Source organism: Pipra filicauda, unplaced genomic scaffold (assembly GCF_003945595.2).
Source record: "Pipra filicauda isolate LSUMZ 115617 unplaced genomic scaffold, ASM394559v2 scaffold193_size2426894_pilon, whole genome shotgun sequence".
In the NCBI taxonomy this organism is placed as follows: Eukaryota; Metazoa; Chordata; class Aves; order Passeriformes; family Pipridae; genus Pipra; species Pipra filicauda.
Window position 1 is genome coordinate 1,731,381 of NW_024104302.1, and position 24,202 is coordinate 1,755,582.

At 63.8% G+C, this 24,202-nt stretch overlaps 3 protein-coding genes across 3 annotated transcripts; all 3 read right to left on the minus strand.

The window, feature by feature from the left end:
• Positions 1-19: 19 nt before the first annotated feature.
• Positions 20-12,207, minus strand: WNK4 (WNK lysine deficient protein kinase 4). The gene is made up of 20 exons (XM_039380392.1): positions 11,724-12,207; positions 6,423-6,595; positions 5,994-6,214; positions 5,745-5,902; positions 5,112-5,200; positions 4,817-5,036; positions 4,411-4,741; positions 4,120-4,250; positions 3,980-4,047; positions 3,748-3,889; positions 3,561-3,677; positions 3,337-3,492; positions 3,004-3,061; positions 2,726-2,860; positions 2,011-2,597; positions 1,692-1,788; positions 1,156-1,579; positions 819-1,021; positions 606-703; positions 20-517 (listed from the first exon to the last, which is right to left on the minus strand). Exons 1-20 carry the CDS (start codon positions 12,165-12,167, stop codon positions 515-517), a joined length of 3,855 nt encoding a protein of 1,284 aa, XP_039236326.1. The 5' UTR covers positions 12,168-12,207; the 3' UTR covers positions 20-514.
• Positions 12,208-16,891: 4,684 nt separating this feature from the next.
• Positions 16,892-19,625, minus strand: VPS25 (vacuolar protein sorting 25 homolog). The gene is made up of 6 exons (XM_027748113.2): positions 19,535-19,625; positions 19,242-19,387; positions 19,103-19,156; positions 18,598-18,686; positions 18,055-18,130; positions 16,892-17,545 (listed from the first exon to the last, which is right to left on the minus strand). The coding sequence occupies exons 1-6, from the start codon at positions 19,591-19,593 to the stop codon at positions 17,433-17,435; spliced, it is 537 nt and encodes a 178-aa protein (XP_027603914.1). The 5' UTR covers positions 19,594-19,625; the 3' UTR covers positions 16,892-17,432.
• A 285-nt stretch (positions 19,626-19,910) lies between these two features.
• On the minus strand, positions 19,911-22,190 carry RAMP2 (receptor activity modifying protein 2). Its single transcript, XM_027747473.2, has 4 exons — positions 22,123-22,190; positions 20,960-21,070; positions 20,517-20,619; positions 19,911-20,375 (listed from the first exon to the last, which is right to left on the minus strand). Exons 1-4 carry the CDS (start codon positions 22,181-22,183, stop codon positions 20,120-20,122), a joined length of 531 nt encoding a protein of 176 aa, XP_027603274.1. The 5' UTR covers positions 22,184-22,190; the 3' UTR covers positions 19,911-20,119.
• Positions 22,191-24,202: the final 2,012 nt, after the last annotated feature.

Genomic DNA, 24,202 nt, shown 5'->3' on the forward strand with positions numbered 1-24,202 from the left:
AACACACACACACACTCCATTCGTATTCAATCCATGTTTATGAAAATGTCTTCTTCACACCAGTTCTTAACAAACTGCTCCTGGATCCTGCGGCTCCTGGTGCTCCAGCTCCATCCTGTGACAGGGCCATGGGGAGCTCATCCCACCCCGTAGGGCGGGCAGGGGGCTCAGGCCCGTGTGTAAGGTGGATGGAGATCAGTGTGGTGCAGGGCTGGGGCGAGCAGGGGCTCCGGGGTGGGCTCAGCTCAGTAAAGCCACAAGAGGTGGGGACACCTGGCACATGTCCTCCAGCAAAGGGGCTGGGGACAGCGGGGAGGGCCCCGGTGGCACAGGGTTGGAGGTGGGACAGACTTGCCCCCGGCCAGCTGCACTGCCCCTGCAGAGCCCGTGGGGTCCCCACCACAGGTCTGGGTTGCCCGGGGCTGGCACTGCCCTCCAGGGGGTGCAGGGGCTCTACCCTGGGGCCACAGGCACTTGGATGAGGTAGTTCGTGAAGTCACTGCTGGCCAGCCGGCTACTGTGGAGAGAGGTGGCCATGAGCTGGGAGCATGCCAGGATCAGCCCCCACCCCTCACCCTAACCCCTACCCTCACCCTCACCCTTACCATGCGGCCAAAGTCGTCGGCGAAGGTCACCCCCTTGCTGAGCCGCTGCTCCTGCGAGCCCGTGCTGCTGCCACTCAGCGAGTTACGGCGCATGATGCCTGCGGAGACAGCGGCCCTGAGCGGGGGCAGCGGCCCTGCAACACCCAGCCCGGAGGGATCCCACAGACCCTGCCCAGCTCAGGGCTCTGAGGGGAGCGGGAGCGGGGCTGTCACCTGCGGGCTGTGCCAACTCCAGGCGCTGCAGGCTGTTGCGGCGGGAGGGGTTGAAGCTGCCCTTGGAGAGGCGGCGCTGGCGGCTGGACAGCATCGCGGCAGGAGAGACGATGCCCAGTGGTGGCTGCTTCCCCATCCTCAGGTACAGCTCCTCAATTTCCTTCTTCTGGGCACTCTGCAGCAGCTGCACCTCGGCCAGGTGCCTGCGAGGACATGGGGTGTGGCAGCAGAGCCTTGGGGAAGGAGCATCGCCCTCCCACCTGGGGTGGGTGGGAAGACCTGTCCCGTCCTGCAGGCCCCGCGTCACCTCTTGGGTGCAGCCCACCCTCCTGCTCACTTCTGGCGCAGGTTCTGCAGCTCCTCCCAGATCTCCTCGTCCTCGCTCTCGGTGTCGTCGCTGCTCACATAGGTCAGGCTGCGGGGGTAGCTTAGCCACACCTGGCTCAGCACGGCCTGGGGGGTGCTGTCTGTGCCCTCCTCCCCAGGGCCTTCCTGGTCACTCTCTAGCGGCACCACTGGCATCGTGTCCTCCTTGGCCAGCGCCTCTTCAGCCTTGGCTTCCTGCTCCGCTGCCTCCAGCACTGCATCCGAGTCGTTGCTTGAGCTGTGGCCCGTGTCGGGGACCGTGGGAGGCGGGGAGCCACTCACTGGCCCCACTTGCTGTTCTCCCTCGCTGCTGCTCCCGTTTTGCACAGGGGAGGGCGCAGGCAGGTCCTTGGTTGGTATCACGTGGAACCGGCCCAGCACCTGGGGCTTGGCTTCTGCTGGGGACAGGGGCAGCTGGTGGGGTTCAGGACTCATGGGCTGGCGGGAACATCACGTGCCCCAGCACGGGCATGGCCCCGGTGCAGCCCCAGCCCTGCCCCGCCTCACCTTCGTTGATGGGTGAGAGCTGGGCCGTGCGCACGGCAGGGGCCGGCAACTCCGACACAATGAGTGAATGGCTGGGCTTGGGGACACCAGCTGGCACCTGTGGGACCTGAGCACAATCAGCTGCCCCTTCCCATGTCCCCCCACATGTCCTGTTCCCCCACTGCTGCTCCTGGAACCCACTGCCCACTCATTCCTCCCTGTATCCAAGTGGTTCCACAAGCCATGAGGCTTCCTGTTCCCCTGCAGTTACCACCCAGCCCCCCTGGCACTGAGCTTCACCTCAAGCAGCCTTGAGGAGCCTTTGCACCCCCATACTCACCGTGCTGCCCTCTGGGCTCCCTGGCGTGGACGAGCTCAGCGGTGGCAGGGGACTACCCACGGTCTCACTGTCTGTGGGGTACATTGGGGCTGGTGCTGGGGGTGGGAAGGATATGGGCCCCCCGGCAGTGGGGACGTCAGCCCCTGCTGACTCCAGGATCCCACTGCCAGCCGGGACTGGCTTGACTGTGCTGGTGGGGTCGGGGTAGACAAAGCGTGGGGCCCCCAGGACAAGACTCTCTGGCCGTGGCAGCAGTGGAGGGTAGAGGTGCCCACCTGAGCTGGCGATAGGGGAGACAGTGGGCAGCAGCGTTTGGGCCACGCTCATCACCGCCAAGGAGAAGACGTTGGCCAGGGTCAGGAGGGGGGTGGTGGGGGACCAGGATGTGCTGGTCACAGGGGGGCTCAGGGGGCTGCTGAGCTCACAGGAGACAGGGGACGTGGGGAGAGGCTGTGGGGATAGGAGTGCTTGGGGCAGGGCCGGTGGGACAGGCCCCTCTGAGGTCCTTGTGGGGGTCTGTGGGAACACCGGTGACGACGTGAGCCAGGAGGGAGCCATTGAGATGAGTGGCCAGGTCTGCACGGAGCCTGCAGAGAGAGGAGCATCAGGAATGGCTCCCGAGTGCCCCCTCCTCCCCCCCCCACCCAGGCACCCCAGAGCCTTGATCCAGCGGCCCCGGTGCGATGGACACGCCCAGCCCTGCCAGTGCCGGTACCTGCGGGGGCCTCCAGCGGTGCCGGGGCTGCCGGTGCCTCTGCGGGGCTGGCCAGGTCAGTCTCTGACGGGGAGCGGCTCAGTGATGGCGGGACGGGGGACTGCACAGAAAGTCTGGGACTGGTGCAGCTCAGATCTGCAGCACAGGGGTGACAACCAGGCTCAGCCAGGGCAGGACATGCCCCATGAGACCCCCCCCCAGGCTTGGCTGAAGCTGTCCCCCGCCCTGCATGGGGCTTGGGGGGGACGAGAAGAGCCCACGCAGGGGCACAGACATACCACTGAGTGAGGATGAGGAGGAGATGGAGCGCGAGAGCCCCTGCAGCTGCAGGTCCACCTGCAAGGAGGATGAGCTAAGCCCAACACTGGGGCAGAGGCCCTGGCCAAGCTGTGCTAAGCCCCACCCTGGCCCCACTACCTGTGGAGACAGGAGGTGGAGGCTGTGCCAGGCAAGGGACCACCACCACTTGTCACAGTAGTGGGCAAGTGACCACAGGAGGACCCTGTACCCTAGCCCCCTTCCCCCCGGGCTCTCTGGGACCAGGCAGCACCCCCAGACACACTTAGCATCAGCAGCTTTGCCAGCACTGGCAGGGCTGGGCTGGCACTCACGGGGCTGCCCACGCCGCCCTCAGCCTCGGGGCTCCTGGGCAGCTCGGCACCGCTGCGCCCGTCCTTGCGGAGCAGGGTCTCCACACGGTGGATGATGTCCCGGATGCGGTTGATGAAACCATCCCGCTCTGACTTGAGGATGAACTCGTTGTGGACCTGGGGGCAGAGGGGCTGGTCAGCACCTAGCACAGCTGGGCAGATCCTCACTCTCACCCCGCACTCACCATGACAGCTGCAATTTCCTCTGGGTTGTCCCCATCCAGGTCAAACTTGAAGGTCACCATTTTGTTGTTGTAGGTCTGCAGCTGGCACTCCACCACCCGGTCACTCTTGTCGGAGATCTGTGGGTGGCAGAGCTGGCTCAGTCTGAGAGCGCCTGCCTGGCGCCCGCCTGGCACCCGTGGCACTCACGTTGGTTATGCGCAGCCTGGACCGGGCTCGGCGCCGCAGCAGCTTCCCCGAGGCTCGCTTGGGCGGCAGCTTCGTGCTCTGCTCACTGGCCGAGAGCCCCTCGCAGCCATCGCTCATGCCCGATGCCACATCTGAGGTGTAGCTGCAAGAAGCCCCAGCACTGGAGCATCAGCGTGGCCATTCCCAGGTGCCACACTCCCCATCCAGCCCTCACCCAGCCCCCCAGCCTCACCTGTCCACCGGGGAGGAGAAGCCGCTAGCGGGGGGCAAGCGCTCTGTGGGCAGCTGCACCGCGATGCTCTGAGGGGAGAGGACAGGGTGAGACGGTGCCACAGCCACCCCGACCCCACCCACCCACAGGGCTGCACTCACCGTGGGGAAGCAGCGCACGGGCCGGGTGGGAGGAGGGCTGGCAGGGTCCCCAGCCACAAAACTGCGGTGGGCCAGGTCTGGGGAGTCCAGGAAGCCGGAGGAGCTCAGATATCCATCTGTCTCACAGTCAGCTGTGGAGGAGCGCTGGCATGAACCAGAGCAAGTCCCCTCCCCGGCTGAGTGGCTGGGAAAGGGCTGTGGGGCTGGGAGAAGGAGAGGGATCCCCCACCCACCTCCCACCTCAGGTCCCCCGCTGCCCACCCAGCTGTTGCCCACCCAGTGCCTACGCACAGGTGGCCGAGGAGTAGCTGGTGTGCTGGTAGGCAAAGTGCTGGTGCTGGTCGGCCTCGGGCTCCTCAGGCTCCGGGGGGAAGGTGCTGCTGAAGACGGAGTCCCTGGAGCCAGGGATGGCTGGGGCAGGCGCGGGGGCACCAGGTGGCCGTGGGGACTTGAGCTCCTCCAGCAGCTGCAGGACACCCGGTGGCTGCTCTGGCTCCGCAGGTGATGGCACGTCCTGGACACGCTTCAGCTTCTCCCGCTTGCGCTTGATGGCAGCCACACGATCCCTCACCGCCTTGGCCACCAGTTTGTAATCAGCCTCACAGATGAAGCCCAGGACCACCTGCACGGAGGGGGCTTGTCACTTTGGGGTGCTGGGACCCCACAGCACCCAGGCCTCCCTTGTTCCCGTCCCCACCATCTCCTGGGCCACTTCCTCTGCTACATCCTTGTGGAGCTCAAAGAGGAACTCGATGGCGTTGTTGTCCTTGTATTTGCCGTGCAGCTTCTTTGTGTCATCCATGCGCAGCCAGAGCTTGAGCCCAGACTTGACACCATCATCCTCCTCAGCCAGCTCCACATGCACCCCCGTGTCCTCCTGGAAGAAGGAGTGCTCCAGCAGGTCCTGGATGGTGTACCTGCAGGGGACACAGCTCAGCAAGGGCTGGGGGCCAAGGGGGACCGTGCCACCCACACCCGTGCTCTGACCCCACCTCTCATTCTTGTCCATGCGGATGCAGCCTTCAATAATCTCCTTCAGCTCTGGCACCTTCACCTTGTAGAAGCTGCTGGGCTTCAGGCCCTGGGGGTGATGAATGTCAGCACCTTCTTCTGTGCCAACTTGCCGCAATACTGGGCTCCCAGAGCCCGGAGAAGAACCAGCCCAGGGCTCCACTGGAGCTGCAGCAGCTCCCATGGCCAAGCCACGTGTGCCTGCACAGGCCAGGATACCCTGGGGCTCTGGGTTTCCACCCCAGCAGGCAGGAACTGGCAGGAACTGGCTGTGACCGGCCAGGGCAGATGCCATGCCCTATGTAGGGGGTGGCCAAGCAGACCTGCTCCTGTTCCACCCTATTAATGTGCTGGCAGTGCCTAGTGTAGGGTGAGGGACACAGGGTCTGGCCAAGCCGTGGCCCCACCACCACCACCACCCGCAGCTCCATGCCCCAGCACAGCAACCCCTCGCTGACCAGGCTATCTTTAACCACTTGCACAACCTTCCCGGTGACACATTTTGGGCAGTAGCAAGGCCTGACAGCTTCAGCTGACTGTCCCCCCCCCGCCCCTTCTCCTGGCTCCTGCAGCATCAGCCAGCAGCGTCACCCACGCCTGGGCTGGGGCCTCACCGAGGTGACCTTGCGGTAGATCTGGGCAGCGTTTTGACACTCGGAATAGGGGTACTCTGAGGTGGCCATCTCCAGCATGCACATCCCGAAGGCGTAGACATCCACCGCCTCATCGTACTTCTCCTCGTACATCTCTGGTGCCATGAACTCGGGGGTGCCTGGAGGTGGCAGTGGAGCTCAGTACCCCCGGGGAACCCACCCCCTGAAGCCCCCCCAGCCCCTGCGAGCCCAGCCATGCTGGGACCCCACCTATGACACTCTTGGCAAAGGAGGCTCGCTTAAGTGTGGCCAGGCCCAGGTCCCCAATCTTGACCGAACCCGTGGGGCCCGTGATGAAGATGTTGTCACACTTGAGGTCACGGTGGATGATGGGAGGGGAGCGGGTGTGCAGGAAATGCAGCCCCTTGAGGATCTGCCGGCTCCAGCGCTGCAGCACCTTCAGCTTCATCTCCTTAAACCGCTTCAAGTACCTGCCAGGGACCAACAGGGCTCAGACCCCCGGGGCTCAGACCTGTGGGGCTCGGACCACACCCCAGCCCTGCCCCAGCCCACCCTCCTCCTGCTGCCGTGCCAAGGCTATCCAGACTCAGGTGCCCGCACCGGGCAAGCAACAAAGAGCACCTCAGCAGGGACCCTGCCCCCTCCCCTGCACACCCCGATCCAGCGGTCCCTGCTCACGTTTTCAGGGTGCCAGATGTCATGAGCTCTGTGACCAGCACAATGCAGATCTGCCCTTTGATGGTTGACTTCCAGGAGTCGTAGAAGCGAACGATGTTGGGATGCTGCAGCCCCTTCAGCATCTCCACCTCCTCGCTGAACCGCTGCCGCTCTGTCTTCGACAGCTTCCGCGTCTGTGGGAGCCATCGAGGGGGTGAGGGGGGCACGTGGGGTCCTGCCGAGACCTGCTGTCCCCCGGCACAGCGGTGCACACAGGGCTGGGGCCGCCCCAGAACGTGGCCTCCCTGCACCCCTCTCCCCCTGCTCTGGGTATGTGCACAACAGAAGAGGCACTGAGAAGCTCGTGTGCTTCCCCGCTGTCCTGTGCTGGGGCCGCCCATCCCTCCCCTCGCTCAGCCTCCAGCCGGAGCCCACCCCCTCCCCACAGGACAGGGAAGCCCACCCTGCAGCCGTCCTGCCGAGGGGACACGCAGGGGCTCTGCAGCAGCGGCTGCCATCCTGCCCTGTGCAGACCCGATGGCCACGGCCCTTCTGCCCCTGCCGGGGCACCACCGGCACCAAGCTCTGCATGGCGGGGTGCCGGGACAGCCTCAATGAGGCCTTTGTTGGGGAAAGCAGGCGGGGGAGGCTCCAGCCCAGGTTTTCCATGTTCCTCCTGCTCTAGTTAATTAAACTGGAAACCGAAGCCGAGGGTGCTGAGTGGAGCTGGGGTCGGGGCCAGCGGAGGGGACGGAACCCTCCATCCTGGAGGGACACAGCCTAAGAGTGCAGGGAAGGGTGGAGCTGACTGAACAGAGTTAGAGGAGCTGGATCCTGCCCTGAGCGGGGCAGCTGTGAGTGCCGAGCCCTGGGCAGAAGCAGGAGCAGGAGCACTGACAACTCCACCATAGCCTGGGGTCCTGATGAGCTCAGCTGCTGCAGAGCCTGGGGGCCTTCCAGCTGGGACCCCTGCCCAGCCCATGCTCAGGGGCAAGGAAACCGGAGCTGCCATGGAGCTCCCACTGCCAGCGCTGCCAGAGCCATGCTCGGCCCCTTGGCCGGTGGCTGCCATCCCTCAGCCCCAGCAGCTTTCGTAATATTTTCATTGCATCACAGGTGGCCCCACGGCCGGACTGGAGCCGCTTCATAATCCCCCCCGCATTTAACACACGCTCAGGGACCGGCTCAGCCCAGATGAGAACCTGAGCCTGCTGCAGTGGGATGAATGGGACCTTTCATACACGAGGAGGAAAACAGCCCCCGAACCCCTGCATGGCCAGCAGCAATCACCGGCTGCCCTGCCCAGTGCCACAGCCACCATCACGCCCTTTGGCTCCCCACTGCCCACAGAGGCATCCAGAGGCTTCACTGCACCCCACAGACCTGCAAGGGCACAAGGAAGCTGTCATGGGCTGTGAACAGGGGCAGAGAGGGAGTTGTGGGTGGCCATGGCTCTCCCAGCTCAGTGAGAGCAGACCCCACCTGGATCGGTTGTGCCAGTACAGCCCCCACTGTGCCACCCCCAACCCCAGGCAGGACCCCAGCAAAAGGCTTCCTCTCCCATTGTGCCTGGAGCAAAGTCTGGGGGAGCTGAGTGTGTCCTTTGAGCCTGTGCCAGGTCTGCTGGGCTCACCTGGCACCATTCCTCATGCACGACCAAAGCGGCAGCCGCTCCCAGTCCCAGGCATCCTGATGCTCTCCCCATTGATTGTGGGGATCCGTGGCTGGAGGAGCACCAGGGAGGGCAGGGCAGGCAGGGCTGCCAGCACGGACATGCTGCACGGCACGGGCACACCACGTCCTCTCCTAAGAGCACTCGCACAGGGCGGGGGAGGACACTGGGGATGGTGGTGTGGGGACGGTGAGGAGCTGGTGGCAGTAGTCCAGCCCTATCCTGTGAGCCAGGAGCTGGCTGCCAGGGAGCCCGGCACAGCCAACACTGGGAGCTGAAGCCAACAAGGGAGGAGGGAGGGCTGGGCATGGTGGCTGAGGATGGCTCTCGCCTCTGCAGCAGGACCTGTCCCCAGCACTTGGCAGTGTTGGTGCTCAGCACACTCCGCAGCACTCCCAGGGCTCTCCTGTTTCCATAGCCCTTGGTTGTCCTGCTCCCACAGCCCTCAAGGGCCCTGGCTCCACAGTGGCACTCGCACTCTGGAGGAGCATTCACAGCAACACCATGGTGGGGCACATGGAGAGTGCCCAGCCGTGGCCACAGCACCTCCAGCCACAGGGAAGTCCCAAGCCCCCTGCACAGGAGCCAACTCTACAGCAGCAGTGGGTGCCATTGCCTCACTGCCCTGCCCACAGGTCTGCCCTGCCGAGCAGGGAGCTCCCGTGTGCTCACAGGCATGTGAGCACACACACAAGGTGCCCCACAGCCCCGGGGCTGCTAGCTGAGGTTACCAGTCCAATCTGGGCGCTGGAGCCAGGGGAGGCACGACAGCACCCGCTGCCCAGAATGCTCTTGCCCACTGGGGAGCCCCAAGGGGTTCCACAGGAAAATCACTCACAGACAGGTATTTACAGCCCAACCCCACTCTGGGCCTCCGGTTTCCTCCCTGCTTCCTCCTTCCCCATTGCCCGCAGCACCTACCACAAAAATAGTCCTGGGCTAAAGCTGGAAAGCACAAACAGCGGGGCTGTGGACACAGGCAGGAGGCACAGACAGACGCTGCGTTCAGGAGTAGGGGGCAGTGGTACGAGGGGATGGGGTTGGGCAGGTCCCCAGAGGGGTCTCACAGGAAGACTGGACAGGCAAAACCAACCTAGAGTTTGCCAGACTCCAAGGAGGGAAGGGCAGGGCGAGGACAGTAGGGAGAGATGGGATTTGGGACTGGGATCCATCACAGCAGCTGGACAAGGCTCGCTGGTGCAGAACAGGTCAGGCCTGAGGTTAGGTATTCATTTGGAATTGAAAGGCAATAGAAGGAGAACTGTGACATGCACAGGACAAAGCTATTTTTAAAATGGCAGAACCACAACCACTTTTATTTGCGGTTCCAAATCCCATATTTGTGTCACAGTGTCCAACTCTTTGCATGATTGCTGAAAAAAACAAACTTCTAAAAGTCTGCCTCTGTGCCCTCAGCCCCTTGTGGGACACGGATTTGGGGACAAGAGACACTGGATAAAGAGTGCTCAGTGGGACGAAGCCAAATAGTGGGTGGGGAGGGGAGAGGGCTGGGGCAGAGGGGTGGTGGGGGAGGTGCGGGGGCAGCACTGGGGGGGGGGAGCGGGGCTGGGGCTGCCCACAGGCATCTGGTTGTGCTCCCCTGGCAGGGTGTAGGCCAAGGAGAGCCAGGTCTGCCAGGTCTCCCAACACCATGGGATTCTCACAGGAGGGTCCCTGCCAAGAGCTCAGCTTAGACCCCGGCCTCTCTACACCCGCCCCCTGCCAGCTCCCCTGGGACCAAGCAAGTGGCTCCTGCCACTCCTGCCTGGTGACTCGCAGGACCAGCAGTGGGGTCAGCATGTGCCTGCTGGACTGAGGCACGGGAGCATTTTGCTTCCCAGCTTCCTTTCCCCCACCTGGATGGTGCGGCCTCAACTCCCCAGCAGCCTCTCACAAATGACCAGCACTGCCTGCGTGCAGCTGCAGGGATGGGCAGGAGGGCAGGGAAGGAGATGTGCTGCCAGTCCCACTGTGCACGCCAGGTGCCAGTGCAGGGGAGCTGGGGCACAGCTGTGACACGGGGCTGAGACCCACAGGGAGGGACACGGAGCCAGCTGAATGGGAAGCACTGGGCACGGCTGACTCATCCAGAGAAGGTCCTGGTCTCACCAAGGAGAGCCTATCCCCGGCAGCAGCTGCCACCCAAAGGGACTCAGCAGAGGTCAGGGACATTTGGACGGAGCTGTGGGGCTGTGTGAGGGTGGGAGAACTGAGTCGGCTCCGGACTGAACTCTCAGCAATTCTGTGGAACCCATGAGGCGGGGGGCAATCCTCACCTTCCTCACTAAGAGGCTACAGTCAGCCCTCCAGAAATCACCCGCCTCTCTCTTAGGATCTCTTCTTGCTCTGCTGAGCTGCAGCCACCCCAAGGACCCAGCCCAGGCAGACACCTGCCACTGCAGTGAGCTTTTAGGAACAATTCAACAAACTCGCAAGACATGTTTTTCTGTGTCAACAAGGACTTGGACCTTCCCACCACAGCAGCCATCCCAGGGCCAGGAGCCTGTGGGAGACTTTGGACTTCACCAAAGCCCTTCCCCAGGGGCTTCAAGGAGAAAAGGGAGCCCCATGGCACAGCTCTCCTTGTGCACCTCCATGGGCAAGATCACCCCCATCAAAAACAATAAGTTGGCGAAGGCATTGCACAAGCAACATCTTCACCACTGCCCTCAGCATCCCATTGTCTGCATCCTGCTGTCAGGCTGTAAGGCAGCAAAGGGGATGAAGGAGTATGTCAGCAGAGAGGAACGCTCCTCAGAGACCTGCAAAACCACAGGTAGCTGCTCCCAGCAGAGAGCCCCTGGCAGCATCACAGAAACCACACACAGGTGCCCACAGACTCTACTTCAGCAAAGGTCAAGCAGGCAGAGCACATCAAGGTCGTGTTGTACCCTGCTCCCAGCTGACACCCAGCCCCTGCCTGCTGCAGGCACGTGCTCCAGAGCAAACCAAGGGCTGTTGGAGCAAACCTCGGAGCCATTTCCAGCATTGGCACAGACACACGGGCAGGGAGGGCACTGCTGCCCTCGCTGCCCTCCCAGGGGAAAATATGCAAGCTGGTGGGCACCAGAAAGGCAGGGGGTTGTTCAGCCTCAGCAGGTCATCCTGGATCCACCTGTAAAGTCCCAGAGTAGGGACTGGCACCAAGAGGTTGGGTCCCCTGGCATGCTCCAAAGCACAGGCGGCAAAAAGGCAAACGGAAAACAGCACGTGATGGGCAGGAGGGCCAGGAGCGGCGGTGCTAAGCAGGAGTCTGGGCCCGGGCCAGGAGCCCCGCGAGGCACCAAGGCACTGGCAGTGATCGGCACAGTGCAGGGCAGCGAGGGGAGCCCGTGCCCAGCCACAGGTCCCTGCCCTGCGCGGCTGCTGTTGCCCGACTGGCTGGTAGTGCCTGGCAGAAGTGGGGGCTCGAGAGTCCCTGCCATTGCTAGAACAGGCTCTGGCCTGGGAAGGTGCCCTACGGGTCCCACACAGCTTTCAGGCAGGCAGCAGGGGTAAGCGGGCTCAGGCCTGGGGACCTGCACATGCCAGGGAAACTGGACGGAGAAGGGTCCAAGTACCCCTCTCGAGCCCCTTGCCCCGAGGCAGGGGTCTGCGGGCGCGGGTAGAGCACGAGTAGGCAGGGGCGGAGGCGCTGGCAGGGGCCGTACCTGCAGCTCGCACCAAGCCACCTCCACGGTGGTCTCCGTGTCCAGCCCCTTGTAGACGGTCTTGAAGGAGCCGCGGCCGATCTCGATGTCGAACTTGAGGAACCGGCCGTCGGGGGAGGTGGCGACCGCCCGCGTCTCCACCTCCTCGCTCTCCGTCTCCTCCGGCTCCCGGAGCCCGACGACGCCCGACGGCGGTGGCGACCCCCCGAGCACTCCGTCCGGCGCCGGGTACCCCAGAAGCTCCAGCTCGGCAGAGCTCCGCCGGTTAAAGCGGAAGGAGGCGCGCCGGGAGTCGCGACCCGAGGGCCGTCGGCTGCGGTGAGGGCCCCGTCCGGGGAGCCCCGGTCCCGGCTCCGGCTCCGGCTCCGGTGCGGAGCCGTCACCCGCCCGCTCTGCCTCGGGCTGGGACATGGTTCCGGCAGCGGCGGGCTCGGCCGCCAGCATCGGCTCAGCCCGGCCGGGGCGGCCGCTCCCGCGCAGCTTCGCACCCGCTGCCGCCGCGACCCCGCAGCCAAGAGGGACCGCCGAGACCCGGCCCGGGCACCGGCCCCAGCCCCGCCGCTGCCCCGCCCGGCGGCACCGCCCCCGCCCCGCCCGGGCCCGCCCCCGCACGGCCACCGCCCCCTGCCCGCTCTGCGCCACCGGCCCCGCACCGGGCAGGGGCCCCGCACCAGGCACCGACAGCGCACCGGGCAGCGGCCCCGGGACGGTGCCCAGCGCTGCGGCTGCGGACACAGGCTGCGCGCAGCGGGCGAGAGCCCCGGCATCGCACCCGGCCGCCCCGCCGGGAGCGGAACGGTGGACATCCCCCCGAGATGTGGGGTGTCCCCTCCTGGCCGGGGGTCACTGCCTGGCGCCCACCCGGGGCCGCGCTGCCGTGGCTGCCCCGAAGGCTCACGCCCTCCCCTCCCCGCAGAGCAGCCCCTCGCCCGCTGCCGCCCCTGCGGGGCTCCGAGGCCGCTGTGACCGACGCAGCCGGAGCCGGGACATAAGAAAGCGCCTGGTTTAGACGTTTCCTCGGAGTTTCTGACTCCGGTCACGGAGCAGTCTGTCCGGGAGCAGCCGCGTCCCGCTGCCCGGTCACGGGTCCCCCCACGCCGCCCCAGACAGCCCTGCTCGGGTTCACTACAGTCTGAAATCCTGAAATTAGGGTCACGCAAATAGGAAGAGTCCAAGGTGTGTGTCAGCCCCGCGGGAGCCAACAGCCGGACAAGAGCGTGTTGTCTCTCCAGGCTGAAGGAGGAGGTTGTTCTGCCGGTGAGGTTGTTTACATAAAACACAAAGCAATTGAGGCCACCGCTAATTTCTTTTCCCTGAGGTCAGATTGTTTCTACTCAACGATACGGGAAACATTAAGGAGTGGATCCATACTGGAGCACTGCCATTTCCTCCTAAACGCACCTGGCACCCACAGTGTGACGCCGGGCAACTGGGGCTGCTGACCCGAAGTTCGGCTGTGGCCGTGTCCGACACCGCTGCTCCCCACAAATCCCTGGCGGCAGGAGGAGGGAGAAGCGTTTAATGAAATGTGCTTCCTACAGAAACCATGGCCAAGCTGTGTCACACCGCCGATCTCCCCTCTGCTCCCCCCACATGACCAGCTCTTCCAGCTCGGCTCTCCAGCACTGGAGGAGCCGGGAACCCCCTCCCCAACAAGGGGTTTGACTGACGCCTCCCTGCCAAGAGCTGCTCGTGCAGCACGGGCTGTTGAGTAGGGAGCAGTGACATCCCCAGCCAGCCCTGCACTCCTTGGAGTGTGTGAGGGGCACGGTCCTGGGGGAACAACCGCTGCTGGCAGAACACTGTGTCCAGCACCGGCCCCTGCAGGGCATTACCTGCTGCCAGGGCACTGGGCTACCATGGCCACGGGAGCCCAAAGGCCGGGACCAACAGGCTGTGGGTGCAGCGCTCGGGTGGCCCTGCCATGGGTGACTCTCGTGTTGTCAGGTGCAACACGGTTTGACGCAGCTCTATCAAACAACGCACTTTGTTCGGGTGAACCCAGCCCTTCTCAGCACCGCCAGAAAGGGGGGCATGCTGCCCGTGGCCCTGTGGGCTAGCTCTGAGGCTGCCCCCACCCAGGGTTCCCTGACAGGGACCCTGCACTGCCCGGGCACAGGAACATGGCCCAGACTGGCAGGGAGCCCCATCTCTCTCCAGTGAGACACACAGAGACAGGCAAAGATCCCGGCTTGGTTGCTGGCAGGGACATGTCCCCTTATCGAGGCTTTTCATCATGAAATGAGATGCCTTGGAAGATCCCAGAGGCGCAGGAGAGTATTCCAGTCCAGTGAGGCCCCTGCAGACAGGAGAGGAAATTAGGGGTGACGTTTGCTCCGACTGCTGCCCTCCCACACATCCCTGATGAGTGGTCTGAGAAATTCCCTAGTCATCCCCGGCCAAATGCCACCTCACACCAGAGTTTGGCAGGGGGCAGGCAGCTCAGGCAGGGGCACAGTTCCCCTCCTGACCTGGCCGGGGGCACCAAGCTGGAGACAACTTGGCCTGAAAACAGAGGGCTCCTGCTCCACAATCAGGTGCCCATTGCAGCTCCCCAGCGTTATCAGGGTGACATTTCTGGGTTGTGGATGCCAGTGCCAGCCCTTGCTTTGAGGAACTGCCGCAATCAGGGAACATAACCCATTTCTCACCTGCATTTGGCTGCCAGGAAGAGAACAGGGGACTGTGTAATCACTCTCCTTAGAATCAGATCATGAATCAAAGCCCTGCTCAGCTCTGGGCTCCAGCAAGCCCTGCCAGGAATTGTCTGTTCTGATTCCGGAGCTCAGGGCAGGATCACAGAAAGGCCAGGATGGGTCCAGACAAAGGTGTGTGTCCCCCTCCAGAGATGGGGATGCACAGCTGGGGCTGCGTGGCACAAGGTGCCCATCCCAGGAAGGGTCCAGGGCTCCAGGGACACCCAGAGCTTTTTTCACAGTTGGTTTCACCACCCCATGCCCACAGGAGCTGCCTTGCCCCTTCTTGCTCTAACCCATGTGAGTTCAGGGAGAAGAAGATGGCACCCAAACCTCAGCTCTGGCAGTAACCCTGGGCAGATCACTGCGGAGGATTTCCTCAGCCCAGAGGTACAGATGGGACCCGCCTGCAAGTTTATCCCAACATATGAATTTATCAAACTGAAACAACTCTTGTTCCTAAGCAGCCACATTAAATAAACCCCCTCTTGGCACCTTACCTCCCTGACCAGTGGGATCTGAGTGTGCTTGGCCTGATAGTGCCTTATCTCGGCACCAGAGCCCCTGAGCAGTGCCTCGCCCCAGCCAGTGAGTCCTAATCACCCTGGCCAGACGCAGCAAGGGCCTCTGAGGGGCCATGGGCCAGAGGAGGGGGCTGCATCAGCCCCCCCCCCCCCCAGAAAAGCCACCTCCACAGGGCTGGGCTGGGCAGCACCTCCACAGAGGGACACCTGCTCCCTCCAGGACGGCAGCACATCTGCCATCCCAAGGACCCATCCCATGGCCCTGGCAGTGACACCTCACTGCAGCAGCACCACCATGGTGCCTGGCACGGGCAGCTGGTCCCACAGGGTCTGCACAGGCACGGCTGGATGTGGCCTCTAATAACAAGACCAGAGGGTGTGGAAAAGGAATTTTACACCGTGTCCATTCTGCAAAGGGGACATACTCTTCCTGCTTCTCCTCTCACTGAGTAAGCAAACTAAATAGGAAGCTGAAAAAGAGAAGGGAATTGCTGCCAGGAGCGCCTTGGAACGAAAAAGCTAGTTTTAGTCTTATCTAATATCACATCAGCCATTTCCTAAGAAGGGAGCGAATTTAATTAAGAACACAGACTCCCTCAAGGACAGCCAGGTTACAGACAGCACTCCCAGCTCGGAACACAGTGCTGGGAGGTCCACATCACGCACACAGACAGCAAGGACAGACACCCTGAGCCTGACTGCTGGAGGCTCGCTGTTTGGGATCCAGTGCAGACGCCCTCAGGCACAGCACTGCGGCCACAGAGGCAGGCAGAGCAAACAGGGAGGGTAGGGGCAATGTGAGTGGCATGGAGAGGGAAGCAGAGGCAGTCCAGGGCAGACACTGGTAGCAGACAGATCCTACACAGAGCCTTCGGTGGTTGCAGACACAAAGGGACACAGTGAGTCCCGGGCTGAGCAGAGCCTGAGCCAGTTGTGGGGTCAGACGTGCTGTGGGGCTCCTGGCACACACTGTGGCACAGCCTTTGCTTCTGCTGGCCTTGCTCAGTGCTGTCAGTGCATGGCAGCACCATGGCAGAGCTCATAGGGATTGCAGACCACACCTGCCCAGTGTGTCAGTGATTCACCACGAGCGCTGCCAGTGCCTTTCTCCAGCAGAGAAGTGCTGGCACTCAGGAATTCCTCCACAGCACTGCTGTCCCTGGGCACGGACAGGAAGCCTAAGCTTCAGCTGCAGCTCCAGAGAGATGTGCCCAGACCAGGGCAGCACATCCCACCACGTTGAGGTCAACGGGCTCCTGCTACAAAATGGAAAGTTTTAAATTTTGCAGCCCCTGGACTCCAGCATCTCACCTACACCGAGGATTCCCTGACACTGACATTGGCTGTCAGCGGCAGTGACGCCAGTGTTGGGTTGTCCCCAAGGGCAGGGCAGGCTGGAGATGCTGGTCAGCACTGGCCAGGGCAGGTGCCGGACCCCCAGAACAACCACACTGGTCTGACCAAAGGTCACTCCAGCCCTGCCCCCAGCCTCCACCATGGAAAGGCGAGCATGATCCTGCCCCAGCACAGCCACCTGGCTTCCCCAGGACTCACGGGGTCAGCAACTGTACCTGGGCCACGGCTTCCAACAAACTGGGGACTTTGTTGTCAGCACCAAGAGTCTAAAGCTGAGTCATCCCTTTACCAGCCACAGTGGTACAGAGCTTACCCCGTCACCTCTGCACAAACCCAGGGGCTTCCAGCAGGCTGCATGCACAAAATTAAAGTAAATGTCTCTGTCCTGAGATGGGCAGTGAGGGCTCCCACGGGCCATGGCCCTGCCAAGTGGAGAAAAGCACTTGTGCTGCTGCTTCCCACCTGGGGGAGGCCCAGCCCTCGCCAGCACCGCTGCATTCCCTCAGGGCAGAGAGGAAACAGGACTGAAGGGCAGGAATCTGGTACACTTTGTTTCTGATGGAAAAATAAAGACAGATGAAAACACCCAGGCTGCTCTATAAATACATTTCATTTTAATCACCTGAAATTAGTTCCTTGGCATCCCCCAGCGCGTTTGGCAGTAAGTGCATTTCCTTCTGCCATTGAGGGCCTCCACAGCACAGCAGCCACAGCCAGTCCCCTGCTCCTGCCTCACCCCTGGGCACTGCAGTGGGACCGGGGGGCCCAGGCACGTGGCTGGCAGAGGGATGGGGGGCCCTTTGAGGACAAGCTCAACCAGCCAGCTGGGACTGCTCCGAGGCTGTCACAGGAAGAGGGACCAGCAGCAGCCCCAGTGTTTCACTACTGGGTGGTCCCTCTCAGAACTGCTTGGAGCAGCTTTAGCCTCTCAAGCACATCAAGAGGAAGAACAGACAGACAGAGGATCTTGGGATATTTCTAAGTCATGTCTTCAGAAGGGTTCGCAGACTCTCTTTGCCCCAAGAAATCCTGAGGATGCAGCTACTTGCAGTCAGGGTGTGAATCCAGGCCCAGGGAGTGACCCTTGTCAGCGAGACTGAAGACTGCAGCTGGGGAAGGGAAGGGACCTCCTGTCAGAAGAACTTGACGCCTCGGCCGTCATCCAGCGTGATAATTTCAGCCTTGTGCTCCTGCTGCAAGGCTTGCAGGGCACGGAGCAGCATAGCCTCATCCAAGCCATGGAACTCTAGGGAAGGACCAAGATCCTCATCAATAGGGAAAAAAAAAATCCCATCAGGAAATAAACAGGCTTGCAAGGTCCATGGACTGGGGGCAGCAGAGGGCTCTGAAGAGCACTGTAACACTACAGCAAATCGAGAGTCACACGGCTACACTGACAGGCTCATCCCTACATCACTGCTTCAGGAACAAAGCCTGAAGGACACCAGACAGCAGGGATGAGTCACAGGAGCCTCTAAGGCAGTGCAGGAGCTCGGCATGAAAACAAAACACCCCTCACCTCACCAGAGAAAGCGCTGGGCACTGGGGAAGTGAAAATGCAATTACAGAGGGACATGTTCCTGCAAAGTGTTAAAAGCCTTCGCAGCAGCACGTGCCAGTGGTGTGGGGGGCAAGTCTGCGTGTGAGATTTCAAAATATTTAATCTACAAAACTATAATCTGACAATTAACTGTTTACATGCTCCAATCCAGTGTGCTCTGAAAACCTGCTCTAGACCACGAGCCCTGACATTACCTTCGCTCTCGGTATCATCCCCGCTGGCCAGTTCGTACAGCGTGAACACAGAGTTGGTCAGGCCATTCCTCAACACCTGGAAACAGAAAGGCAACACAGCAAATCTCATCCATGTGGCTGAACATCCTTGTACATCCCAGAGCACGGGACATAAAGTGTGCACAGCACTCAAGGAGCAGCGGCAGCCTGGGGCAGCAGGGTCAGAAGTGCAGCCTGAGGGGACGAAGATGGTTCCTTCCCTGCCCCTCGGTTCTTCCTGCCCACATTTTGCAGTGAGGACTCGGACCACACACAGTGACACTGTCCTGTCCTCACCAGGGAACAGCCAGTGGCACTGGGGGCAGCCAGTGGCACCCACAACTCACAGCAAGCAAGAAGCTGTTGATAACCCCGTCCCTCCCTGCAACAGGGAGAAATGGAAGCAGAAAGGTAAAAGCAATGAGGAAGCAAGAGGAGAACACTGCAGTGGTCTTTCCCAAACAGCAGCCAGGACCCCCTGTCCTCTCAGACACTGAGCCTGGTCTGGGTGTGCAGCTCTCTCACCCACTGATAGATGAGCTTTCCCCATTCTTCTGGTCTCCTCCACATGATCAGAAAGCTGGTTTTGTTCTTATCTAACCATTCCAGGTTCCCTAAAAACAACAGGGAACAGAGACTGAATCAGAGCACAAGTCAGCAGTGAGGATGAAATGTGCAGATTTCAGGACACATGCCAGACACTACACCCAGGGGCAGCCTCAGGGTCCAGCCTCCTCCCAACTGCTCACGCCAACTTCCTAAATATCGCTGTGTCTACAGAAATCGATTTCTCTTTTGAGACCCCTCTTCCTCCTCAGCTAAATCTGCCTGCAACGGCAGGATTGGGTCCCGTGGAGGCGCGGGCAGGGATGGCCAAAGGAACCAGCCTGGGCTGCGGCATAGCCCAAATCTATGGGATGGGCAGTCCCTGCCCCGGCACGGAGCTGTCCTGCGGGGCGGGCACCGGCTCCGCTCCGGGGCACGGACGGATGGACGGATGGACGGACGGATGGACGGACGAGGCACCCACCGTTCTTGCGGAGCTCCTCCAGCACCACCTGGATGGATTCCAGCGGCAGCTTCCCTGGGCGCGGGTTAAGGAGGCGCTGACGGAGGCGGGGTCGGGGGGTTGGGGCGACGGGGGCGCGGGCACCGGGCCCAAAGGATACGCTGGAGGCGGCTGTTGGCGAAGAGCGGGATGTCCTGCGCCTCCCGCACCGTCATGGCGGGCAGGCGGTGCCGCCGGCTGTACGCCAGCGCCAGCGCGCACCAGGCCGACAGCTGCTTCTGCCTCGTCTCGCCGTTGGGCTGCAGCCTGCGGGGAGTCGCGTCAGCGCGGGGCCGCCGAGGCACCGGTAGCCCCCGGGCCCGGTGCCCCCGGTGCCCCGCGTCCCCCGCCCTGATCCCCCTGGCCCTGACCCAGCCCCACGCCCAGTCCCGCGCCGTGCCCGCCCGCGCTCACGTGAAGAAGGGCGGGAAGCTGTACTGCCAGGGCCACGCGAAGCTCATCGCCTCCGCCATCGGAACCGCCGCCGCCTTCCGCCCCGGCCCGGCCCGGCCCGCTTCCGGCGCGGCCGCGGCGCCCCGCCCACTCCGCCGAGGCCCTGCCCCTCTCCACCGAGGCTCCGCCCCTCTCCACCGAGGCTCCGCCCTCCCTGCAGGGTCCCGCCCCGCAGTCCCGCCCCCTCCGAGCCTCGCCCCTCCCGGACGGGGTGGCCCCGCCCTGTTCCCGGTCCCGTTGTTCCCGGTCCCCGTGTTCCCGGTCCCGGTGTCCCACGAGGCACGTTCCCCACGGCAAGAAGCTGCCGGCGTGCCCATGCCGGGGCGGGGTTGGCGGCGGGAGTGGGCCCGCGGCAGGCCCGCGGCGGGATCGAACGACGGAAGAAGCAGAGCCAGGCGTGGGGGGAGAAGCGTTTAATCCCGGGCCGCGGCGCGGGGGAAGGCAGGAACCGGCCGCCCCAGCAGCGCGGGGCGGTGGCCCCGGGAGCCCACGGGACGGCTCGGGTGGCCGGGGGTCCGTGCCCCGCCGCGGGACGGGGTGGCAGCGCTAGGCCTGTGCCTTGCCATCCTTGCTGCGCCAGATGACCAGGGTGACGAGGAAGGGGATGAGGCAGATGGGGGCGATGATCATGGCCAGCAGCACGTCCTCGGGCGGGTCGAAGTACACCGGGTGCTCCAGGGTGCAGTTGTGGAAGTAGCGGTGGTGGCTCTGAAAGATGTACTGCTCCGCCAGTGCGTTGGGGTAGCTGTAGTTCAGGCGGTCGGCCCAGAGCTCCAGGCACAGCTGCAGGTCGCTGTAGGGCCTGGGGAGACAGCCGGGGCACTGGCAGGGGACAGGGCACCAGGGCACAGACCCCCAGGCCATCCCCAGCCCAGCAGCACCCCTCTGGACTGCCCAGCCCCTGTGCCCTGCTGCCAGAGGGGAAGGTCCCACCACCCCATACCTTCTGATGACTTTCCACTCGCACAGCTCCGATGCTGTCACATTCCTCATCAGGTAGACGAAGTAATCCCAGCACTTCTGTGTGATGTCGGAGTAATTTCCCTCTGTGGGGAAAGGTGCTGAGCACGGGCAGCACGCCCTTTCCATGGCACATCCCTGCCTGCCCCTGCTGCCAGGTGACACCCAGGCCAGCCGGAGAGACACTGGCAAGGGAGGGGAGAGACCCTGCAGCAGCCCTGGGGTACTGCCCAGACTCCACAGCAGTCCCAGGGCAATGCCACGAGCACAGTGGGAGGGCAGGTTGCTGCTGGCTGGCACGGGCCAGCTATTTTGGGGATAGCCAGCGGAAAGGGGGAGGATAACCCTATGGTGCAGAGCCAGCCCTGGCCAGGGCACCGTTGGGCCCAGGGGGCTGCACAGCCCTTGCTGAGCCCCAGCACTCACCCATGGGCTGGGCTGTCCCGTTGGACATGGCCATGGGTGAGCTTGTCCCGGCATCCTGGCCAAAGCCCTTTGTCTCGGCGTCCGTGTGGCAGAGCCCAGTCCCCAGGAGCACTGCAGAAGGGGGGACACAGGGTGAGGAACAACACAGGGTCAAGGGGGGCAGGTGCTAGTAGGGCTCCACGCACAGAAGCTGCCTCAGCAGAGGCTGGGTCTGCAGCAGGGAACTGGTTCTGAGTGTCCCTTGGGGGCCACTGGAGCCAGGAGTTGGGGCGCAGGACAGTGAGCTGCCCTACTCCTGGCACGTGCTGGGGCCACAGTGTCCAGCCCCCCAGATGGGCAGAGGCTGTGCAGAGGGGTCCAGCCAGGCTGTGGGCAGCTGCTGAAGGGCCCAGAGGAGCTCTCTGGTGGCAGTGGTCCCTGGGCTGTGGTCACAGCACAGGGGTGAGCCATGACCACTGCCCATGGGGAGCCAGCGCAGGCACCGCCCTATTGCCCTGGGTGGCTGCATTGCAGCTGGACAGGGCTGAGGCAGGAAGAGGAAGCACTGGACACAGTACGGCACTGCCGGAGAGCCCCTCCGCCTGCCATCAGTCCCACGCCCAGCACAGCCTGCCAAGGGCGTGGGGCATGTCTCGCCTGCCCCACGGGGCCCCATGGCCCAAGGAAACCGCCCCATCCATCTTCCACCCCTGGCTGAGGGCCCATGGTGTGGGGCAGCAATGCTGGCGGGCCCCAGTGGGCCCTGCCTAGGCCGTTCATGGGGAGCTCTGGGACAGCCAGGCACTGGCTACGGGGTGCTCCTGGGCTGGTACTGTGGCTGAGGAAAGGGCAGCCCACCCTGTCCCAGTCTCTATCCCCGATGGTCCCATCCAGCCCCTCTGCCTGTGGTGCTGCGGCTCCCGTTGCAGCTCGGGGCTTTGCAGGGCTCCCTGCTAGATTGGGAATGAGCGTGGTGGGGGCTGCCCCCAGCACCCACCTGCCACTGACCCCTGGCCAGGCTGTCGGTGGCTGTCCCAGCCACCCTCAGGCTGGTCCCATGCCAGGGTAGGTGGTGGGTCAGGCTGAGCCGAGACCCCGTCCCCTGGGCCCCACGAGTGGGAGGGCGGCCACATGCGGGGTGGTGTGAGGTGGGGAGCCCCCGGGGCCGCCCCCCGCGCACTTACCCCAGAGCAGCAGGAGCCCTTGGGAGAGGTGGCCGGAGCTTGTGTGTGCGAGCGGTGCCATCCTGCCAAAGCCTGCCGGCTAACGACCGGGACAAGGATTTCAATGGAAATAACAGGAAGCAACTCCTTTCCTCTGACAGGGGCAGTTTGACTACAGGAGACGTGTGAAAAATGAGATTGCTCAGCGCTGCTCTGAAGCGGCTCTGCCGGCGGGACTCCGCCGTGCCGCGCGGTGCCGGCCCCCGCGGGCATTGCTCCGGCGCCCCAGCACCCGCGACACCCGTGCCTCACCCGCTGGCCCGGAGGCTCTGCTCCCCGCACAGCACGTCCAGCCTTACGAGGCTGCGATTTGTTTACTTGTGTATTTCTCTTTAATCCTGTCTGGGCTGGGTTGTGAAATCCCTCGTCTCCTGCGTGGAGGGCAGGCAGCCCAGCAGCGGGGGGAGTGGACGGGGAAGCACAACGTCCCCGGACGGGCGCTGCCGCCCAGGGATGGGGGAGGCAGGGGGACCAATGGCCCCAACATCTGCCCCACGGGCGGCACAGCTGGGGCAGCTCCAGCCCCTGCCCAGGCCCGCGGCCGAGGAGGGAAGGGTGCTGACGTGACCTGCCCACAGGCACGAGGAGGTGGGGAGAGGGCAGAGACTTGGCCGACCCTGACAGTCCTTGGCCCCAATGCCTTCCTCCTGCACCGCCCAGCCCAGTGCCTGCCCAGCTCTGCTGGAGCCCCCTATTCCTGGAGCAGATCCCGCCCAGGGGCCCATGTCCCCCAACTGAGGGTGACCCCAGCCCATGGGTCCGCAGCATTCCCTCATAGGACCGAGCTGAGGCCAGGTGAGCTCATTTCACCCCTGGCCAGGGGCAGAGTGCAGCTTAAAGCCTCCCCTTTAACAGCCACCTGTAGACGTGCAAAGTGGGGACTGGATTGCAGTGAAGCACAGCTCAGAGGGACCCTGCCTGCTGTGGAAAGATTACTTCGGTCTTTAGTTCCCCAGCAGAGGTTCTGGCAGAGCTGTCTGATGCTCCCCAGGCCACAGCAGCCATCACTCCAGGGCACCACGGGACCTTCTGCAGATGAGTGGCCACATCTGGAAGCTATCCCTGGCACTCCAGTGGCCGTAGGGCTGGAGCCCCCCAGTTCCACTCTTTGGTGGAGCCAGCAGAGTCTCCGGCTGGGTGGCAGGAGCCTCTGCCAGGGAGACACCCAATGATCTCAGCATGGCCCCGGGGCGAGGATGGCCACCTCCCTCCTGGGGCATCCGGAGGGGATGGGCAGGGACAGGACAGGCAGGGATGGGATGGTGGCTGCTAGCCAAAGGCCTGGGCCCCCCACCCAGCCTGGCATCCCCGGTACTCCCGGCCAAGCCCCACCCGGAGTGCCAAAGAAGGGGCTTGGCCCGTGCAGGGTCAGGATCCTGGTGCCTGGGATTCTTCTCCCAGTGCTTCCCCTGCTCAGGGCAAATGCAGGCATCCCCTAGTGCTATGGAACCAGCTCCAACTGCAGGGACTCCCCGCCCCGCCTGACTCAGCGGAGCTCCCAGATGCGGGCGGGACGCGGAGACTGCTCGTCCCTCCCCTCGGGGTCACCCCTCAGAGTCAGCGGGGAGAGGCGCCCCGGGGCAGCCGGCGCTCCGCACCGCGGCGGGGGGATGGACGGGGCCCCCGCCGGGGCAGGAGCCAGCACCGCCCGCTCCCCACCACCGGGGCCACCGGGTCAGGAAAAGCCGCCGCCAGCAGCCGCTTCCTGCCCGGCGCCGCCACGGGGAGCCAGAGGGGCCCGGGACTGCCGGGGCGATTCGTCGAGGCCAGGCTGCCCCGGGGCGGGACCGGCGCTGTCCCGGCAAGCGCTTCCTGCGGGACCGAACCGGGCCCGCAACAGAGGCGGGGCCGGGTGCACCGAGCATGGGCGGGCACCGGGGCGGGATGGGCAGCGGGCTCAGACCCGCCGGGCTCGGCCCGTCCCCCGCATCCCGTGGGGGCGTTCGCCGGGCTGGCACGGGCCCGCTCCACCGGGGGAGCCCCGCGCGCCCCGAGCCCGCCGGAACCGCCGGGAACAGCGGGAGCACCGGCGGGAACAGCG

Coding starts and splice junctions, on each gene's coding strand:
- WNK4 (XM_039380392.1), bottom strand. CDS start 12,167: ATGCTGGCGGCCGAGCCCGCCGCTGCCGGAACCATGTCCCAGCCCGAG. Junction 6,215..6,422: donor ACATCTGGCACCCTGAAAAC/GTGAGCAGGGAC, acceptor GGTCCCTGGCAG/GTACTTGAAGCGGTTTAAGG. Junction 3,493..3,560: donor AGGAAATTGCAGCTGTCATG/GTGAGTGCGGGG, acceptor CTCTGCCCCCAG/GTCCACAACGAGTTCATCCT.
- VPS25 (XM_027748113.2), bottom strand. CDS start 19,593: ATGGCGGAGGCGATGAGCTTCGCGTGGCCCTGGCAGTACAGCTTCCCG. Junction 19,388..19,534: donor AGCTTCCCGCCCTTCTTCAC/GTGAGCGCGGGC, acceptor GACTCCCCGCAG/GCTGCAGCCCAACGGCGAGA. Junction 19,157..19,241: donor CGCCAACAGCCGCCTCCAGC/GTATCCTTTGGG, acceptor ACCCGCGCCCAG/GGAAGCTGCCGCTGGAATCC.
- RAMP2 (XM_027747473.2), bottom strand. CDS start 22,183: ATGGCACCGCTCGCACACACAAGCTCCGGCCACCTCTCCCAAGGGCTC. Junction 21,071..22,122: donor AGGGCTCCTGCTGCTCTGGG/GTAAGTGCGCGG, acceptor CCCCTTCTGCAG/TGCTCCTGGGGACTGGGCTC. Junction 20,376..20,516: donor GAGTGGAAAGTCATCAGAAG/GTATGGGGTGGT, acceptor CTGTCTCCCCAG/GCCCTACAGCGACCTGCAGC.